Source organism: Onychomys torridus, chromosome 6 (genome assembly GCF_903995425.1).
Source record: "Onychomys torridus chromosome 6, mOncTor1.1, whole genome shotgun sequence".
In the NCBI taxonomy this organism is placed as follows: Eukaryota; Metazoa; Chordata; class Mammalia; order Rodentia; family Cricetidae; genus Onychomys; species Onychomys torridus.
This window is the reverse complement of record NC_050448.1, coordinates 79,518,546-79,537,178: the sequence shown is the minus strand read 5'-3', so window position 1 is coordinate 79,537,178 and position 18,633 is coordinate 79,518,546. Positions and strand designations below refer to the sequence as shown.

General features: G+C 40.3%; 1 protein-coding gene across 4 annotated transcripts in view; it reads right to left on the bottom strand.

The window, feature by feature from the left end:
* Window positions 1-18,633, bottom strand: part of St7l (suppression of tumorigenicity 7 like) — an 81,087-nt gene that overhangs the window by 18,942 nt on the left and 43,512 nt on the right. For 3 of the 4 annotated variants that reach the window (XM_036189606.1, XM_036189608.1, XM_036189605.1), the window contains exons 12-13: window positions 8,368-8,518; window positions 4,277-4,369 (exon numbers count right to left, since the gene is read on the bottom strand). In XM_036189606.1, the coding sequence (XP_036045499.1) occupies window positions 4,277-4,369; window positions 8,368-8,518 (244 nt within the window). Of the gene's footprint in view, window positions 1-4,002; window positions 4,035-4,276; window positions 4,370-8,367; window positions 8,519-18,633 lie in introns of those variants that run through there. The other variant, XM_036189609.1, reaches the window with a different exon arrangement.

Here is an 18,633-nt window from a genome sequence, read left to right as displayed (position 1 = left end):
CTATAATCAAACAAGATCCTCCAGCATATCCCTCTATGTCTATGTCCTGGAGCTTGCTTGCACCCTGTGTGGAGTTAAGTCTTAATGAAAGCTTACCAAAAAAACCTAACTGGGGGCTGAGAGATGACTCAGTGGTTAAGAGCACTGACTGCTGAAGCACTGAAGATATATGCAGACAAACACCCATACATAAAAATAAATTAAGATTTTAAAAATCTATATTTAAAAAAAACCTTTAACTGTGTGATCTTGTAGTTCCTGGTTTTGACATAAGAAATATTAATATATGTAGGCTGGGGAGATGTCTCAGTGGTTAAGAGCACTGACTGCTCTTCCAAAGGACCCAGGTTCAACACCCACATGGCAGCTCTCAGTTGCTGTAACTCCAGTTCCAGAGGATCCAATGCCCTCATACAGATATGCATGTAGGCAAAACACCAATGTATATGAAATAAAAATAAATCATTAAAAAAGAAATATTAATTTTTTAGTATAAATTTATTATCCTAATACAATAAAAATGTTCATTATTTCACTGTATTTTTTGAGACAAGGTCTTGCTGTTTGTAGTCCAGACTGGTCTCAGACTCACAGTCCTCACTCCTTAGCCTCCCAAAGGCTAGGATTATAGGCATTTGCTCCCATGCCCAGGTACAACACACTTGTGTATTGATTGACTTAAAAATTGGTTTCTTTGCCTTAAAAATCTCTGTTCCTTTTTAAATGGAAAAATAATAGCTAGGAAAATAATGGTTAACCTCACTCTGCGTAGGCAAATGCAATTTCTCTCACTAATGACCTCCTAATTGCCAAAGTCAATGGATTCTTCTCAGTAATTGCCGTCCCTGGTGTCTCAGCTACTCCTCCTTACTGGGGAGTCTCTTCCCTTAGTTACTAGGATATCTAGTTCTTGTCTTGACTGCTCCTCCTCACTGGGGAGTCTCTTCCCTTAGTTACTAGGATATCTAGTTCTTGTCTCAGCTGCTCCTCCTCACTGGGGAGTCTCTTCCCTTAGTTACTAGGATATCTAGTTCTTGTCTTGACTGCTCCTCCTCACTGGGGAGTCTCTTCCCTTAGTTACTAGGATATCTAGTTCTTGTCTTGACTGCTCCTCCTCACTGGGGAGTCTCTTCCCTTAGTTACTAGGATATCTAGTTCTTGTCTTGACTGCTCCTCCTCACTGGGGAGTCTCTTCCCTTAGTTACTAGGATATCTAGTTCTTGTCTTGACTGCTCCTCCTCACTGGGGAGTCTCTTCCCTTAGTTACTAGGATATCTAGTTCTTGTCTTGACTGCTCCTCCTCACTGGGGAGTCTCTTCCCTTAGTTACTAGGATATCTACTTCTTGTCTTGACTGCTCCTCCTCACTGGGGAGTCTCTTCCCTTAGTTACTAGGATATCTAGTTCTTGTCTTGACTGCTCCTCCTCACTGGGAGTCTCTTCCCTTAGTTACTAGGATATCTAGTTCTTGTCTTGACTGCTCCTCCTCACTGGGGAGTCTCTTCCCTTAGTTACTAGGATATCTAGTTCTTGTCTTGACTGCTCCTCCTCACTGGGGAGTCTCTTCCCTTAGTTACTAGGATATCTAGTTCTTGTCTTGACTGCTCCTCCTCACTGGGGAGTCTCTTCCCTTAGTTACTAGGATATCTAGTTCTTGTCTTGACTGCTCCTCCTCACTGGGGAGTCTCTTCCCTTAGTTACTAGGATATCTAGTTCTTGTCTTGACTGCTCCTCCTCACTGGGGAGTCTCTTCCCTTAGTTACTAGGATATCTAGTTCTTGTCTTGACTGCTCCTCCTCACTGGGGAGTCTCTTCCCTTAGTTACTAGGATATCTAGTTCTTGTCTTGACTGCTCCTCCTCACTGGGGAGTCTCTTCCCTTAGTTACTAGGATATCTAGTTCTTGTCTTGACTGCTCCTCCTCACTGGGGAGTCTCTTCCCTTAGTTACTAGGATATCTAGTTCTTGTCTTGACTGCTCCTCCTCACTGGGGAGTCTCTTCCCTTAGTTACTAGGATATCTAGTTCTTGTCTCAGCTGCTCCTCCTCACTGGGGAGTCTCTTCGCCCTTAGTTACTACGGATATCTTAGTTCTTGTTTTCGACTGCCTCCTCCTCCCTGGGGAGTCTCTTCCCTTAGTTACTAGGATATCTAGTTCTATGTCTCAAGCGGCTCCTCCTCCATGGGGAGTCTCTTCTTACGTTACTAGGATATCTAGTTCTTGTCTTGACTGGCATCCTCCCTCACTGGGGAGTCTCTTGCCCTTAGTTACTAGGATATCTACTTCTTGTCGTGACTGCTCCTCCTCACTGGGGAGTATCTTCCACTGTAGTTACTAGGATATCTAGTTCTTGTCTCTGACTGCGCCTCCTCACTGGGGAGCTCTTCCCTTAGTTACTAGGATATCTAGTCTTGTCTGACTGCTCCTCCTCACTGGGGAGTCTCTCCCCTTAGTTTACTAAGGATATCTAGGTTCTGGTCTCTCAGCGACTACACTCCTCACTAGGGGAGTCTCTTCCCTTAGTTACTAGGATATCTAGTTCTTGTCTTGACTGCTCCTCCTCACTGGGGAGTCTCTTCCCTTAGTTACTAGGATATCTAGTTCTTGTCTCAGCTGCTCCTCCTCACTGGGGAGTCTCTTCCCTTAGTTACTAGGATATCTAGTTCTTGTCTTGACTGCTCCTCCTCACTGGGGAGTCTCTTCCCTCATTCTCTTCCCGTCAGCTCCTTAGAATACTTGTGTCCATGTGGTTCTAGCCTACTGTCCCCTTGTAGTCTCAGCCTTGTGAAGGAAAGACATTTCAGGGACCCTGGCAATTCTATTCCAATAGCCTGATCTAGTTTCTAGTGTGCAGCTAACTGGACTAGGCATGAACATTTAAATAAAATACAGTATCTCCGAGAGCTGGGGCTGGGGACACAGCTTAGAAAACCATTGCCGTGCAAGCATGAGCACCGGAGTTCAGGGTCCCAGCACCCACAGAAAACCCAAATGCCATCTGCCTGTAATTCTAGAGCTAGGAAGTCACAGTCAGGCATATCTGTGGTGCTCACGGGCCACGCAGCCTGAGCTCCAGATTTAGTGAAAGACCTTGTTGAAAAACATAAGATGGAAAGCCATCAAGGAGGACACCCCGTGTTACCCTCTGGCCTCCACATGCAAATGCATACAACAGTGTGATCTCTCTCTCTCTCTCTCTCTCTCTCTCTCTCTCTCTCTCTCTCAGAAGCTAGAGAGATGGGTCAGCAGTTCTGAGTGTTTGCTGCTCTTGTAGAGGGCCTGAGTTCACAGCAGCCAAATCAGGCAGCTCTCAACTTCCTGTACTCCAGCATCCTTTTTAGCTTCTGTGGATACCTGTACACAAACGTGTACATACACAGACACATAAATAAAAATAAAATGAAAAAATTTAAGATAGAAAACACTATTGTTTGTGTCCTTTCAAAAATCCATGTGTTAGAATTTTTTTTTTGTTTGTTTGTTTTGTTTTGTTTTGGTTTTGGTTTTTTGAGACAGGGTTTCTCTGTGTAGCTTTGCACCTTTCCTGGATCTCGCTTTGTAGACCAGGCTGGCCTCGAACTCACAGAGATCTGCCTGCCTCTGCCTCCCGAGTGCTGGGATTAAAGGCGTGCACTAGAAATTTGGTCCTTCAGGTGGCAATATGAGGAAGAGATGGGTCTAGCAAGAGGACCTTGAGCCAACAGAAGGGGCTGTGGGAGCAAGCTTGCCTCTCTTTCTTTCTCTCCCTCCCTCTTTCTGGTTCAAAACAGAATCACTTGCTTATTTACATGCATGCTCCTGCCCTTGCTATGTACTTCACTGGCTGATCTGCCAAGGAGCAGCCCCTACTCAGAGCCTGAGCTTTGCCCTGGATACTCCGAACCTCTAAAGCCCAAGCTCAGTAATCTTTCTTCACAAACCCCATATCATGTATTTCATTATAGTAACAAAAAGAGAACTATTAGGGCACTCCCACCTTTAATCCTAGCACTCAGAGTGGGTAAATCTCTGTGAGTTCAAGGCTTCTGTGGTCTACCTAGGGATTTCCAGGTTAGGGATACATAGTGAGACTCTGTCTCTAAGAAAACAAACAGACAAACAACAACAACAACAACAAAACAACCCCAACACACACACACACACACACACACACACACACACACACACACACACACTCTCTCTGAAACTAACAAACAAACAGGTGACTAAGACAGAAACCAGTCTAAAAACAATCTAAATACGCAGTTGTAAGTTGAAGAAAACGAAATATTTACTTACGAGGCAACAGCTCTCTGTCGGCAGTCTCTGTGCAGCTGGGATAAGGGTAAAATAGATGTCCTTTCTCTAACGGGTATGGAATCATTCTAAAGGCTGAGAGGAGAAATACATTAGCATTCGATTTTATCTCACTCATTGATGCTATAAATCAAACCTAGTCTGCAGACATATTTTTATAATCTTTTCACAAAGCATTTTATCTTCTTTTCTGGAGAGACATTTTAGATGAAATAAAGTGAACAGATGAACATATGGGGGAAGAATGCATGAGAAAAGAATAAGATTTACTGAATAGTGAGTGCTCTAGTCTCAGTCTAAATGGAGTGAATGCTAGAAGGTAACATTGGCTGAGGCCTTCTTTCCTCAGTCTCCTCATCACAATCATGGACTTAACTCCACAAGTATAAATCCTGCTTCCTTTAGGAATCTTTAAGAAAGATAATGTGTATACTGGTGGCTCTCAAGCTAAAAGAGTTCTTGCTGGCTTAGTACTCCACCTATGAGGCTCACAAAAGTCTTCTACAAGAATGCACAGTCATATACCCACACACATAAGATAAAATAAATTTTAAAAAAGAAAGACTATTCAAATCTGGTTCAGGGATCATGAAAGTCATTATCTGTCCAATGTCATTCGACAATCAGTGCTAACATAAGGAAGGAAATCACTCATCAAGATGCATGAAATGCAGCATAAGTTATACACTTGGCAAAAACCCCTCAAGGGCTAAGCAGAATACCAGGCAGTAGAGACATATATGAAATGAATGAGAAAGTCCCTGACTCTGAAGACCTTATAATCAACAGGAAGAAGCCTAACCACTCAAACTACTCAATTGCAAAATTTCAGTTTGATTTAGTTTTCTACTGTCAGTGTCAAGCACAGTGTATGATTGTTGATAATAAGTGGTTATACAGAGATTTCCAAACTCTTGGTTCACAGATAATGATGTCCTCATGCCTTACTGATGATGGTGGTGGTAGTGGTTATGGAATGCAGGGCCTCAAGCACACTAAGCTCGTATTCTACATTGGGGCCTTTGTAAATATGGTTTACTAATTAGTAGGTAGGTCCAAACAACTTTAAAAGACTATGTTCCAAGAACTCAGAAATTTGTGCCAGGCGGCAGCAGTGCATGCCTTTAATCCTGGCACTTGGGAGGCAGAACCATGAAGATCTCTGTGAGTTCAAGGCCAGCTTGGGCTACAGAGTGAGATCCAGGGCAGGTACCAAAACTACACAGAGAAACCCTGTCTCAAAAACAAACAAACAAACAAACAAAAAAAACCCCACAAACAAACAAACAAACAAACAAAAAACCTCAGAAATTTGAAAAAATGTACATAAATTGAAAAGTTTAATTCCTACTTCCTTTTAAAGGAAACATAATTTCAACAGGCTGTGGTGTTTGACCCTGCAGTGTCAGCTACTCAGGAGGCCCAAGTAGGAAGACTGCATGAGCTCCAGTTCAGCGCTGACCTGAACGACAACATAAAGAGAGCATCTCAAAGCATGTCTCACTAATGGAATACATTTAGGAACCTTTGGACACTGCACAATTGCTCTACCTCGGGACTGGTCAGACACCACCATCATCATTTCCTGCTCCACACTGATTCCTATCATGCTACTTCTTTTAGTCATAGCAACCAACCCCCCAGCAACCCCCCCCCCCAAAAAAAAACCCTGCAGAATTATGATGACACTAGACAGAGATGGACATAGGATGGAACTGGATTCTCCTTGGAGTGAACGATTTGAGTGGTATCTGACAGATGCTGAGTGCTTCCATTAAAAACATACAATAGAGTTCTAGTAGAGCAATCAGAACTGTCTTCTGGGAGTGACTGTTAGTAGTCTCCCTCAGGAGCTAGCACTGTTCACTGGAGTGGTAAAGAGGGAAAGGAAGAAGGGCAAAGGAAGGTTCTTCGCTAGCATCTCACATCTAGACGATGATTTTCGGTTATGCCCATAGCTTTATATGTGCAGTTTTCATAAAGTACTTTGTCTTCTGTGCACAATGTTGGTTATTTTACCACACCTAAGGTTTCTAGACATCATTGGATGACAATGTATGGTCAAAAGAAAAAAAGCACAGCAGCAAATTAGCTACTTTCTTTGTCTGTTATAATGCAAAGAAACACATTTTAGACAAAGAATGAAGTTCTAGACCAGCCAGAGCAACAGTGAGATCCTGTCTCAAAGAAAAGAAATGGGCAGGGGCAGCTGTAGAGGTAAGTGGTAGGCCAGCCAGAGTGAGACTCCTCAAAGAGAAAAACAAAACAAATGAAGCCACAGCAAAAAAGTAGCAAAATACTGGCACATACTACAACACAGATGAGCACTGTCAATATGCTAAATAAGAGAAATCCAAAAGGCTAATTACTGTGCAACCGCACTATATGAAGTACTAAACTCATGAGTCAGAGCTATGAACACTGAAAGTGGCTGGAAAGGTGAGGATGAAGACAATTACATGTGGGCTGGAGAGATGGCCCAGCAGTTAGGAGCACTGGCTGCTCTTCCAGAGGACCCAGGTTCAATTCCCAGCACCCACATGGCAGCTCACAACTGTCTATAACTCCAGTTCCAAGAATCTGACACCTTCACAGACACGAATGCAGACAAAACACCAATGCATATAAAATAAAATAAAATTAAATCTTAAAAAGAAAAGATGATTATGTGAATTTCAGTTTGGGAAGATGAAAAGGTTCTGTAAATGGATGCTGATGATAGGTGCTCAACAATGGACCATACACAATACTACTGAACGGATTCAGAACAGCTACATCGGTAACTTTCAGGTAATGGGAGTTTTACCACAATTACAAACTGAAGGTAGGTGTGGTGACACAGGCTTACAGTTCTAGTACTTGGAAGTGGGAGCAGGAATCAGAAATGTAAGACCATCATCAGCTACACAATGAGCTTAAGGCCTGCCTGAACCATGTGAGACACTGAGGGAGAGAGTGAGGGGAGCTGCCACACTGACCACCTTTGATTGTCAACTTAACACAAACCAGAGTCACCTGAGAAGAGAGAACTTCAACTGAGGAATTGCTTCCACCAGATTGGCCAGTGGGCATGTTCTATAGGACAGTGTAGCAACTGCTAACTGATGTGGATGGTGTCACCCCTAGGCAGGCAGGTCTGTGCTGTGCAGTAAAGCAAACTGAGTGAGCCAGAGAAAGCAAGCAAATAAAACATTCCTCCTTCTCTGGTTTCTGCATGAAGCTCCTGCCCTGAGTTTCCGCTTTGGCTCCCCTCAATGATGGACCATAAACTATAAAATGGAAGCTTCTATTGACAAAAACAAACCAGAACAGCTGCTAGAACACATCTGAAAACAAAACAACGACAAAACCAGACCATTCCTTATTCTTATATTTTCAATTTTATTGAATTTTCTGTGAATGAATGCTTTGCTTGCTGTGTACGTGTGCATCAGTTATGTGTCCGGTGCCACTGGAGGTCAGAAGAGGGCAATGATCTCTCAGAACTGGAGTGCAGGAGGTTGTGCGTCACCATGTGGAGGCTGGGAACCAAACTCAGGTACTCTCCAAAAGCAACAAGTGCTCTACTGAGCCATTTCTCCTGCTCATAAACCAGGTTTGTTTCTTTTTGTTTGTTGTTGTTGTTTGTTTGTTTGTTTGTTTTTTAGTATTAGAACAGGGCTGGATGTACAGCTCAGTGATATAGCATAGCATATGCTATTCGTATAATTAAGGCTTTGATTTCAACCCTCTCACCTCATCACAAAAACTAAACCAAACGAAACAACTAAAGCCACAGTAAAACTCAACCACATTAAACAAGCTTATAAACTAAAAGGCATACATCTTCATTTTCTCTCACTACAAATACTCAAATTTAGCAAAATACCCTAATAGTTCCTCATTCTGCTTTTCCCAAATGTGGCATCCATATATATTAAATTATTTTTTCTACCAAATATAATGCCACAGAGATCATCTGAAAGCAATCCAAGTCCTTCTGAAACTCACACAATCTCATCTGAAAAGACTGCATGTGGATGCAATGAACATTAAGAGAGAGATTAGCATTACATCTGACAAAGAACACTTACTGCCTTCCCATGTACACTGCAAGAGATTCAGAGCACCTTCTATCCGTTTCCAGTGCTGCAGATGAAAGAAAGCATAGGCAATTGCTTCACTATCTCCTCGCTTCAGAATGTGTTCCGGAGGTAAAATTAAACTTTTCATCTCTAGTAAGTACTGCAAAAACAACACATCCACACCAAGAAATAGTGTTAGGTGAAAACATCCATAAAACATTTATTCAAATGTTACAAATTGGTTTAAACACATACACAAATTAAACTAGTTAAAATAACATGCAGTTCCAACTGAAAACTTGTCTAAAGTGTTTTTTTTTAAAAGATTTATTTATTATGTATACTGTATTCTGCCTGCATGTATGTCTGCACACCAAAAGAGGGCACCAGATCTCATTACAGATGGTTGTGAGCCAAAATGTGGTTGCTGGGAATTGAATTCAGGACCGTGGAAGTGCTCTTAACCAGTGCTCTTAACCTCTGAGCCATCTCTCCAGCCCCTAAAGTGGTTATTATACCTGCAACCTTCCAAAGTGAGAATTTCCTATAGATAAAAACAAATTGACAACAGCTTATGTGACCTTGCAAAAATACAAAATAGAAAGTTAAATTGAGGAAATAATGTGAGAGCAAATATGTTCCAAAAAACAATTAAATATGAAGTCATAAAATATAGTTTCTTGAAAGTACTTTGTGGCATCATTCAATTCTGTTTTCTTTTATTCCCATTTTATGGGTGGAAAACTTAACTATGGGATAAAGTCAATTAATTAATATTCACTAAGTACAAGACAGTATGCTCATTAGGGAAAACCAAAAACCCCCATAACATAATGAGAAAAGCAGATTTCTTAGTAAACAATTATAATCAGATTGTAGTGGGGCCCTTATAAAAGTATAAGCAATGGCTATGTGAGTAGGAAATACTAATTGTATCTTGTTTTCAAAACAGCTTCGTTGAGCTATGATTGACATAGCACAGAACTAGATTATTTGAAATAGATAATTCAATGGTTTTTATTACATTCAAAATCATGTGCACCCATCACGTTTGAACACATTCCATTACCTCAGAGGGGAACACTGGACTCTCTGATATCACTCATTCTCATTCTCCCTGCCTCTCTGAACCAGGCATTAACCTATTTTCTGTCTCCATAACTGCCTATTCTGAATACTTCATATAGATGGATAATATAATGTTTTCATGATACTATAGTGATGATATATGATATGTGGAAACTTGTGACTGGTTTCTTTCACTTAGCAGTTCATCTAGGTCACAACACATATTGGTACCCCTTTCTCTTTAGAGTCAAATAACATTCCTCATAAATACACAGTCATTAGCTGTCAGACATGTGTCCCTTCCACTTTTTGGCTTTTAGAAATAATAATGCTGGGCTAGGGACATAGCTCAGTTGGTAGAGTGCTTGCCTAGTATGCATCAAGCCCTGGGTTTGATATCTAGCACCTAAACCCAATATGGTGGTGCACAACTGTAATCCTAATGCTCAGGAGGTAGAGGCAGAAGGATCAGAGTTCAAGGTCATCCTTGACTACACTTTGAGTTCAAGGCCAGGGTGTCTCAAAAACAAAACAAAACAAAAATCAGAAAAAGTAAGCAAGCAAGAAATAAAAGCAAATGGTAATATTAACAAGTATTTATACACAAGCTTTGGTAGCAATATGTCTCATTTCTCTTGAGTAAACACCTTGGGGTGGTAATGCTGAGCTATACAATAGTATATATATGTTGATTTGCGTTGATATTTAAAGGTGATCAGAATATGGATCATTACACTGGGAGTGAGCAGATGTGAGAAGAGAAGACACTGGAAGCACAGGCCCAAGGTAAGCACAGGCACCGCACCGGAAAGCATAGAGCACCCCACTCCGAAGGCACGGGTGAAGTATCTGTTAGACATTTTCTCCACATAGGAAACGAAAATTTTATCTCATACAGAGACAGTGTCTTATTATGTAACCCAGGTTAGCTTCAAACTTGTAATTCTTTTGCCACAACCTCTTAAGAGCTAGGATTATAGGTACACACCACCATGATGCCTAGCTTATCTCAAAATCTTGAAGCAAACATTCCTTCTAATTTTATAATCTATAACAAAAAATAGGGGGGTTTGGGGTTCAGCTCAGTGGTAAAGCACTTGCTTAGCATGTTCAAGGATCTGAGCTCAATCTTCAGCATGTCAAAAGACCAGAAACACAAAAGCAGACACTAAAATCAGTATAATCATAGCTATTACATTAACCAAGTTTATGCCTCTCATTAAGAAAGATATAAAAGTAGCCACTGGTACACCAGATCTAATATTAAGTGGTAGACTTTAAATAAAACCTTAAGAATTTACCTAAATTTCCTTCTAAGACTAAGGTCTTTGCACTTCCCTTCTAGAGCAGGTTTGAAGAACCTCTCTGAGCATAAGCAATTTGTTACTAATGTGTCATGAAATCTAAATCCTACATACATTCTATAAAATTTAAAAATTAGGTAAAACATAAAAGAGGGTTTCTCAAAAGATATAGTCACACATCTTACAGAGTGTAAGTAGTAAAGAATATAAAGAGACAGAGCTGTAAATTTTCAGCTTTATTATAAGCAATAATAGATCCAGGGAGAATCTTAGAAATAAAAAAAAAGTTATAAGGATTTCAAATCTTAAGCCTTAAGTAATTCATATTACATACTCATTGTACTAATACATCTAAAATGATATTTCTTTGTTTATGAAGTGCGCCTCTCCATGCATTACTGAGCTCATTGCCCATCTTTAATTACTCCTACTCTTGATGTTTCTGGCTTCTCAAAGTGTAAGAATGCAGTCTGCTCATCGATTTATTTTAGCAGATGTCACAAACTATGAGATTATTTACTAATCCAGTTTGGGTACTTAACATTTCCCATTCAGTTTCTTAAAAGGAATGCAGCAGAGGTTGAGTCCTGGTCAGGCAAAGCCCATTTGCTGCCTGGTTGGGCTCTCTCTCCTCAGCGCCCTGGGCCTATATTCAGGCGGGTAATATTCTTTCTAATCCTCTCTAATCCTGGCCCATTTTTTTTGAAACACAGTAAAAGATCACTCACACCAGGCGGCTGTGGGAAAATGGACTGCAGTGGCTGACCTCTGACACGATTCCCCATGCTCCCTGCATGTGCACTGAGAGTGTCTTCAGTAGGAAGCACAGTGTTATCACAGAGGGATGGCACTGGAAGACCAGTGTCACAGCTCCAGAGGAAAATGGTTTAATTCTCAACTCTTGGCCTTTCTACTAACACTCTAATTTAGAAGTGTGGGGGAGGGGGAGCCCCACGCATTTTCATTTAGAGTGTGAAGGCTTTAAACAAAGCTTATAACATGGTATTTAGTGTTTGGGTACATGTAGGCAAAGATACTTGGTTAATCATATCAACTTAACATGTCCAGGAAACAGTTTTTGAAAAGTAGCTATATACGTACATTTTCACTGTCAACTATTCTCAGCATCAATGTATACAGTACATAAATAAACATGGCACATTTAATAGGAAATTACAATTCATATTTTTCATTTGATTTGTATTTTGTTTTGGTCTGAGGTCAACACTGGAACTCAGGACGCCATGCACACTACATAGTGACTCTGACCGAACGAAGTCCTTAGCCCAAATATCCTTTGACTTTAAAGCAAAATATTTTTTCAATTTCTACCAAAATAAAACTTGGCTCCTAAAATACAAGAGAAAAAAATTCAGTTAAAAAAAAGGACCTGGTACTAGAGAATTAGCTTAGTGGTTAAAGTATGTCTTGCTTTCAAAGGTCTTGAGTTTGATTCCCAGCACCATAGGGCAGCTCACAACCATCTATAACTTTAGTTCCAGAGGATCCAAGGCTCTGTTTTAGTCTTTGTGGACATCAGGAATGCACATGATGCACATACATCTATACAAGAAAAGCACTCATAAAATAAAAATAATTTTTTTTAATGTACTTAATGGATCTTGGGGACAGCTCAATGTAGGCCATGTCCTCAACATGTTCCAGACCTTGGCTTCAATCCCTAGCATAAACACACAAGAGTGCACTTAAAATAAGATATAACCTTATTACAATACTTATTTTATGCCCTCCAGAAATTGCTATTCAGGAATTTCTGCTATCCAGTGTAGGCTGTAAGTTAATGTGCAACAGAAACTTCACCCTTCATACTCTCTACAGTACCTAGCACATTCTACTACCTAAAATAGTCACTGAAATAATGAAGTGAGCTGAGCTGATATATACAACAAAATGTCTTCAAACTCGTATCAGTTTTTACTTAAAGACATTTTTAATATGGAGGTGTATGTGTGTGAGCATGTGTGTACACAGGTGTAGACTGTGGAGGCTAGACCTCAATGTTAGATGTCTTCTTCTATTACTCCCTATTTTCAAAATTTTTCTTTATTGTTGTAGCTATTATTATTATTGTTATTATTATTATTAGTAGTAGTAGTATGTAGTGTGTGTGTGTGTGTGTGTGTGTGTGTGTGTGTGTGTATGCCTGAGGTCAGAGAACAACCTTGTGGAGTTGGTTTTCTCTTCTACCTTTACACAGGCTCTGGGAATTGAACGAGGGTTGTCACGCTTGCATCCTCAGCAAACACGTTTACCTGTCAAGCCATCTCCCTGGTAGCACCAACTCACTTTTTTGAGACAGGGTGTTTCATTGACCCTGGAGCTCACTGTTTTGGCTAGAATGATTGGCCAGGGAGCCCCTGGATTTCCCTGTCTCTGTCACAGTTGACAGCCCCCCCCCCCCCCCCCCCCCGCCAGTGCTGGATGACAGACATACAAGCCCACCACCCTTGGCTTTATGGGTGCTGGGGATCAGAACTCAAGTCTCCGTGGTTGTGCAGCTCACATTTTACCCATTGAGTCATTTCCCAGCCCTGTCACAGGCATTTTCTAACTCTGGAGAAACAAAAACAAAACAAACAGCTAGCAACAATGAAAAGCTAGCTACCTAGACTTACTTCTATAAGGAGAGTAAAGTAAAAAAACTGAAAGATGGTTCTATTTTTGTCCTTTTCTGCTTAGGAAAGCATATGTGCAATGTATAAAACCATAGAAGTTAACAGAGCTATGCAATAAAAACGAAAGTATGTCATGTTTGGAGAATAAAAGAAAAGATAAAGATCATGTTTTGTCCACTTAGATTCCTTTTCGAGCATAGAACACTTTTTGGTATGATGGTGGGGAATGAACACAGGGCATGTACATGCTAACAAGCACAGAACAACTGAGCTATGGTCCTAGCTCCTGTACATACTATACTGACTGTTGGATCAAACTGTTGTGCAACATACTTCTTACTTCACACAGTAAACTTACATCTCTCTTTCTGCCTCTATACAGAACCAACATTTTAATTAATATACAACTATTCATTAAAAGTTGAATTATTTAATAATGTTAAAAAATTACATCATGCTTATACTACTATCCTTAAAAGTAAAATACACTATCATTAACCAAACTTGTAAAAACTTAAGGAAATGGCTTAAAATGTTAATGAGCATAAAATGATGATCTCTAATTAAAAAAACATAACTCTTAACTATATGTACATCTATTTACCAATATTTATTGAGTGTCATATACTAAGCAAAGCATCAATATAAATGATGACTAAGACAAGAGGCTACTTTTTTTAAAGCTAGTTTTCTGCAATGTATGAGAATTGTTTTTTTGGTTTTTGTTTTGTTTTAAAGATTTATTTATCTTATGTATATGAGTGCTCTATCTGCATGTATGCCTTTATGCCAGAAGAAGGCATCTGATCCCACTAGAGATGGTTGTGAGCCACTATGTAGTTGCTGGGAATTGAACTCAGGTCTTCTAAAAGAAAGGCCAGTGTTCTTAATTGCTGAGCCACGTCTCCAGTCCCCAAGAATTGTTTAACTTTTAGATTTATTTTTTTATTTATGTGTGTTTTGCTTGCGTATATAATCTGTACAACACATGCATGCCTGATGTCAGCAGAAGGCAGAAGAAAGCATCAGATCCCCGGAAACTAAAGTTTTGTAAGGTTGTGAATTGCCAAATGGGTGCTGGGAAACCAGACCCAGGTCTTCTGCAAGCGCAACAAGTGCTCTTGCTGATCCACCTCTCCAACTCCCAAGAGGGAATAGAATCATTAAAAAAAGAACCCTCTGCCAAAATATGACTGGGGTGCTGAAGGAGCAGAGGACATTGAACCGTATTGTGCTCATTAGTTTATGCCACTCTGACGGAAGCAACTTAAGGGAAGACAGGTTTATTCTGGTTCATGGTTTGGGGGACACAGTACATCATGGCAGATGAAACATCAGGGTCCGTGGGGTGAGATTGTAATGTGGCTTCTTATATCTTGAAGGACTAAGAAGCAGAGTACAAGCCAGAAATAAAGCCAGCCTAGAATTTTTTTTTTTTTTGAATGCTGAATGCCATTTATTGAAGGAAGGAATACTGATCTTCCAGCATTCACCCCAATACCTGGCTCAGGTTTGATTTTATTAATAAGACTCTTTAAGATTCCTGCTACAGGAAGGAGAGAGCTTGTGAGGAAGGAAAGAGCTTGAGCTAAACACAAAGCCAGCCTAGAACCGCAAAGCCCTAAATTCGCCTATATAGAGTCCAAAAGGCTCTATAACCTCCCAATGCAGTTCCACACTAGAGACCAAGTGCTCAAATGCAAACACACGAGCCTGTGGAGAAAACGCACATTTAAACCAGAACACACGTTTAGGGGCTTAGCAAATTAAAACAGACTCCTTTAGAAATAAGACAACGGATGATCAAGAGCTTAGAGAGAATGGCAGATGGCGAAGAGATTGAACAAATGTACAATGATAGGGAGATACAGTAAGACACGACTAACTTGGGAACATTGCCATGAGATAAAAAGCAAAACAAGCGGCAGGAAGATACCGGAGTCAGACTGAAGAGCTTCCATCAGTAAATTCTAGAGGGCTGGTTCTCACTCATAAACACCACGGAGTACACAGAAGTCTTAAAGCAAAGGAAGATGTGCTAGTTGGCAGAAAACTAGCAATTCAGTGGAAAGGGGCTAACAGGAGGAAGATCAGTGGGCATTCTATCTAGTCGTCCACACAAGAAATGGTGACATTTTGAAATCACTTCTACAAGGTTAGAAATTTCTATAAAGTACTGGGCAATTGTGTAGAACACTTATAATCATTGCACTTGGGAAGCTGAGGCAGGAAGACCACGAGTCTAAAGCTAACCTCAGACTCTAGCAAACTCAAGGTCAGCTTAAACTACACAGTGAGATCCTATGTCAGGGTGGAGAGGTGGGGGTGGGGTAGAGAGAATAGGAATATAAATGTCTGATAATATTTACAATAAGCAGAAATAATAGTTAATTCCAAAAAGTAGAAGTTGACCAAATAATGGACTTTTTGTTGTTGTTGTTTTGTTTTTGTTTTTTCAAGACATGGTTTCTCTGTAGCTTTGGAGCCGGTCCTGGACTAGCTCTGTAGACCAGGCTGGCCTTGAACTCACAGAGATCCATCTGCCTTTGCCTCTCGAGTGCTGGGATTACAGGCGTGAGCCACCATCACCTAGCGGACTTTTTTTTTAACTTTAGAAATTTTTGAAATATTTGACATTTAAAAAACCCCTTTGCAGCTGGGCAGTGATGGCTCACACCTTTAATCCCAGCACTTGGGAGGCAGAGCCAGGCGGATCTCTGTGAGTTCCAGGAAAGGCTCAAAGCTACACAGAGAAACCCTGTCTTGAAAAAAAAAATTCAGTCTGAAACAGTAAAATATCTGAATTAATTTTATAGGATGGAAATACAAGTCTGTAGATGAGGAGCAAACCAGCATTAAAAGATATAGATTTGGAAATTATCAGCAAATAAAATATAGCTGGATATAAACCAAAGCCAGCATCTAGTGTGTTCTGCTGGACCTCCCAAATGACCTCTGAATAACCCCATTTTATTGTATTGGTAATAAATGAGAGAAATGTCTGGCATAAATCTAGTTTCTAAATACGTACTTTGGTCCCTTGCTTTTCACTAAACATACCAAAATTAAAGCTACTTTGGAAGCGATAATGAAAAGGCATGATGATATATGGTCAAGCATTTGCTCTCTGTCCCTGCTCCCCCTTTTTCAGTGCCTGGGATCGAACCCAGGGCCTTTGCGCATGGACAGTTTCTTTAAGAGTCTAAAACCATATCTAAGCTTACACTCAAATTCAATTTAATTTTCAACTGCTTTGATCTTTACAATTTATCCTTAGATTACTCTTTTCTATTACTTTGTAAATTTTACAACAGCTTTTGACCAAAAGCAATATAATTCTGACCTGAAGTAATGATTATGCTTTATAATCTTCCTTTTAAAGGCAGAGGTTAAAGAAAAATCTCTCTGCAGACATCTGAAATTAAGGCACTTTGCTCTTGATCAGTCATGCACACCAAGAACCAATTTATCTCTGCAATTAGTGTTCTCAGGGCACATTCTAGGAGATTAGACAGGCAGGCTGAATGCACAGCCTATGAGTACGTATTGGGGGAGTCTAAACACAATCCTCAGAAAGAAAGTAAACACAACTGCTGGGTGAGTAAAGCAAGAGAAACAATACCTTCCGGCCTCGGGAGTAAAGGAGAGAAAGGGAAGGGAGACTAGGGAAGACACTTGTAGGAAAACCCCTTTCCACATCACCCTATAGGGCCAAAAGGTAAGATTTCATAGCCTAACTCTCCCACTTAGGCTATACTGAAACATAATGGAAAGGCAAAGGTCTCACTGTGCTGTAAATTTGGAAACAGACTTCAACACCATTTCCCTATTTCCCCCTTTACTTCTACTGTGCCACCCAGAATCTTAATTAAATGACTGTTTGCCTCACTGCTTTATAGATGCTGCCGACATGCTCAGGTTAGCCATGGGCATACTGAAATACAAACTGTATGAAACTCAGAACATCCTACAGGATTCAATCTCTGATCAACCATAAAGGATTTTACTTTGTTCTTTTGTTTTTGTCTTTTTAAGACAGGGTCTTACGATGTAGCTCTGACTGGCTAGAACTCAGAGACCCACCTGCCTCTGCCCCTGAAGAGTTGGGGTTACAGGTAGACACTAATATACCTGGCTCAGAAAGGATTTCACTTTCTTTGTATCAATATATTTTAAAAACTTCTCTTGTACTTACATAAATTTCCAGGTGTGGTCTGCTTTCTTGAAAAGATAACACTAAAAACAGCTTTATTTGGAAAATAAGAAATAACTTTTAAAAGCTACAGATGTCATATTCCTAAATATGTGCTCAAAAGACAGAACTATATTAAAGTTTTTGTTATTTGTTTTACTCTTATTATTATTGTCTTTTCAAGACAAGGTTTTATGTATCTCAGGCTGGCCTCCAATTTGTTATGTAGCTGTGGATGACCTTTCAATTTGTGATCTGTGTATTTTAAATTACAGTTTAGTAAAGAAGGGTCTGATTCATCATGAAAATCATTGGGATTGCAGGCATGGGTCACCATACATTCAGTTTTTCTGATTCCAGGGATTAAACCCAAGACTACATTCTTGCTAGGCACTCAACCAATTGAGCTACATTCTTAGCCATATATTGTTTTGAGGCAAGGTCTCCATATATATAACTCAGGCTAGCCTCTACCTCAAGACCCTCCTCCCTTGGCACCATAATTCCAAGCTCGTCTAATGTTCTACTCCTCTCTATCCCCAAGGCCTAGTGTACAAAACAAAGCAAGTTCCAGGACAGCCAGGGCTACACAGACAAACCCTGTCTCAAACTAACTAACAAATACATAAATAAATAAATTAACAAAACAGAAAAGAACTTCTCAGGGTCAGTAAGATGACTCATCAGATAAAGGGAACTCATCACAAGCCTGGTGGCCTGAGTTCAACCCTGGGAACCCATGTAAAGGTAGAAGGGGAGAACTGATTCCATAAATTCGACCTCTGACCTCCACACCTACATTATCCGATGTGCTCCCTCATCATCACACACACACTCACACACACACCACACACCACATCACATCACATCACAACACATTAATATTTTTTATTTTGCTTTGAGACAAAGTCTAGCCTTGGCTGGCCTGGAGCTCTCTATGTAGACCATCCATGCTGGCCTCAAACCTACCAAGACCCACCTGCTTCTATCTCAAAAGTGCTAGGATCAAAGATGTGCACCACTATGCCAAGCTCTTTGCATTTTCTTAACACTAAAGATGAGCAGAGTTTAATCT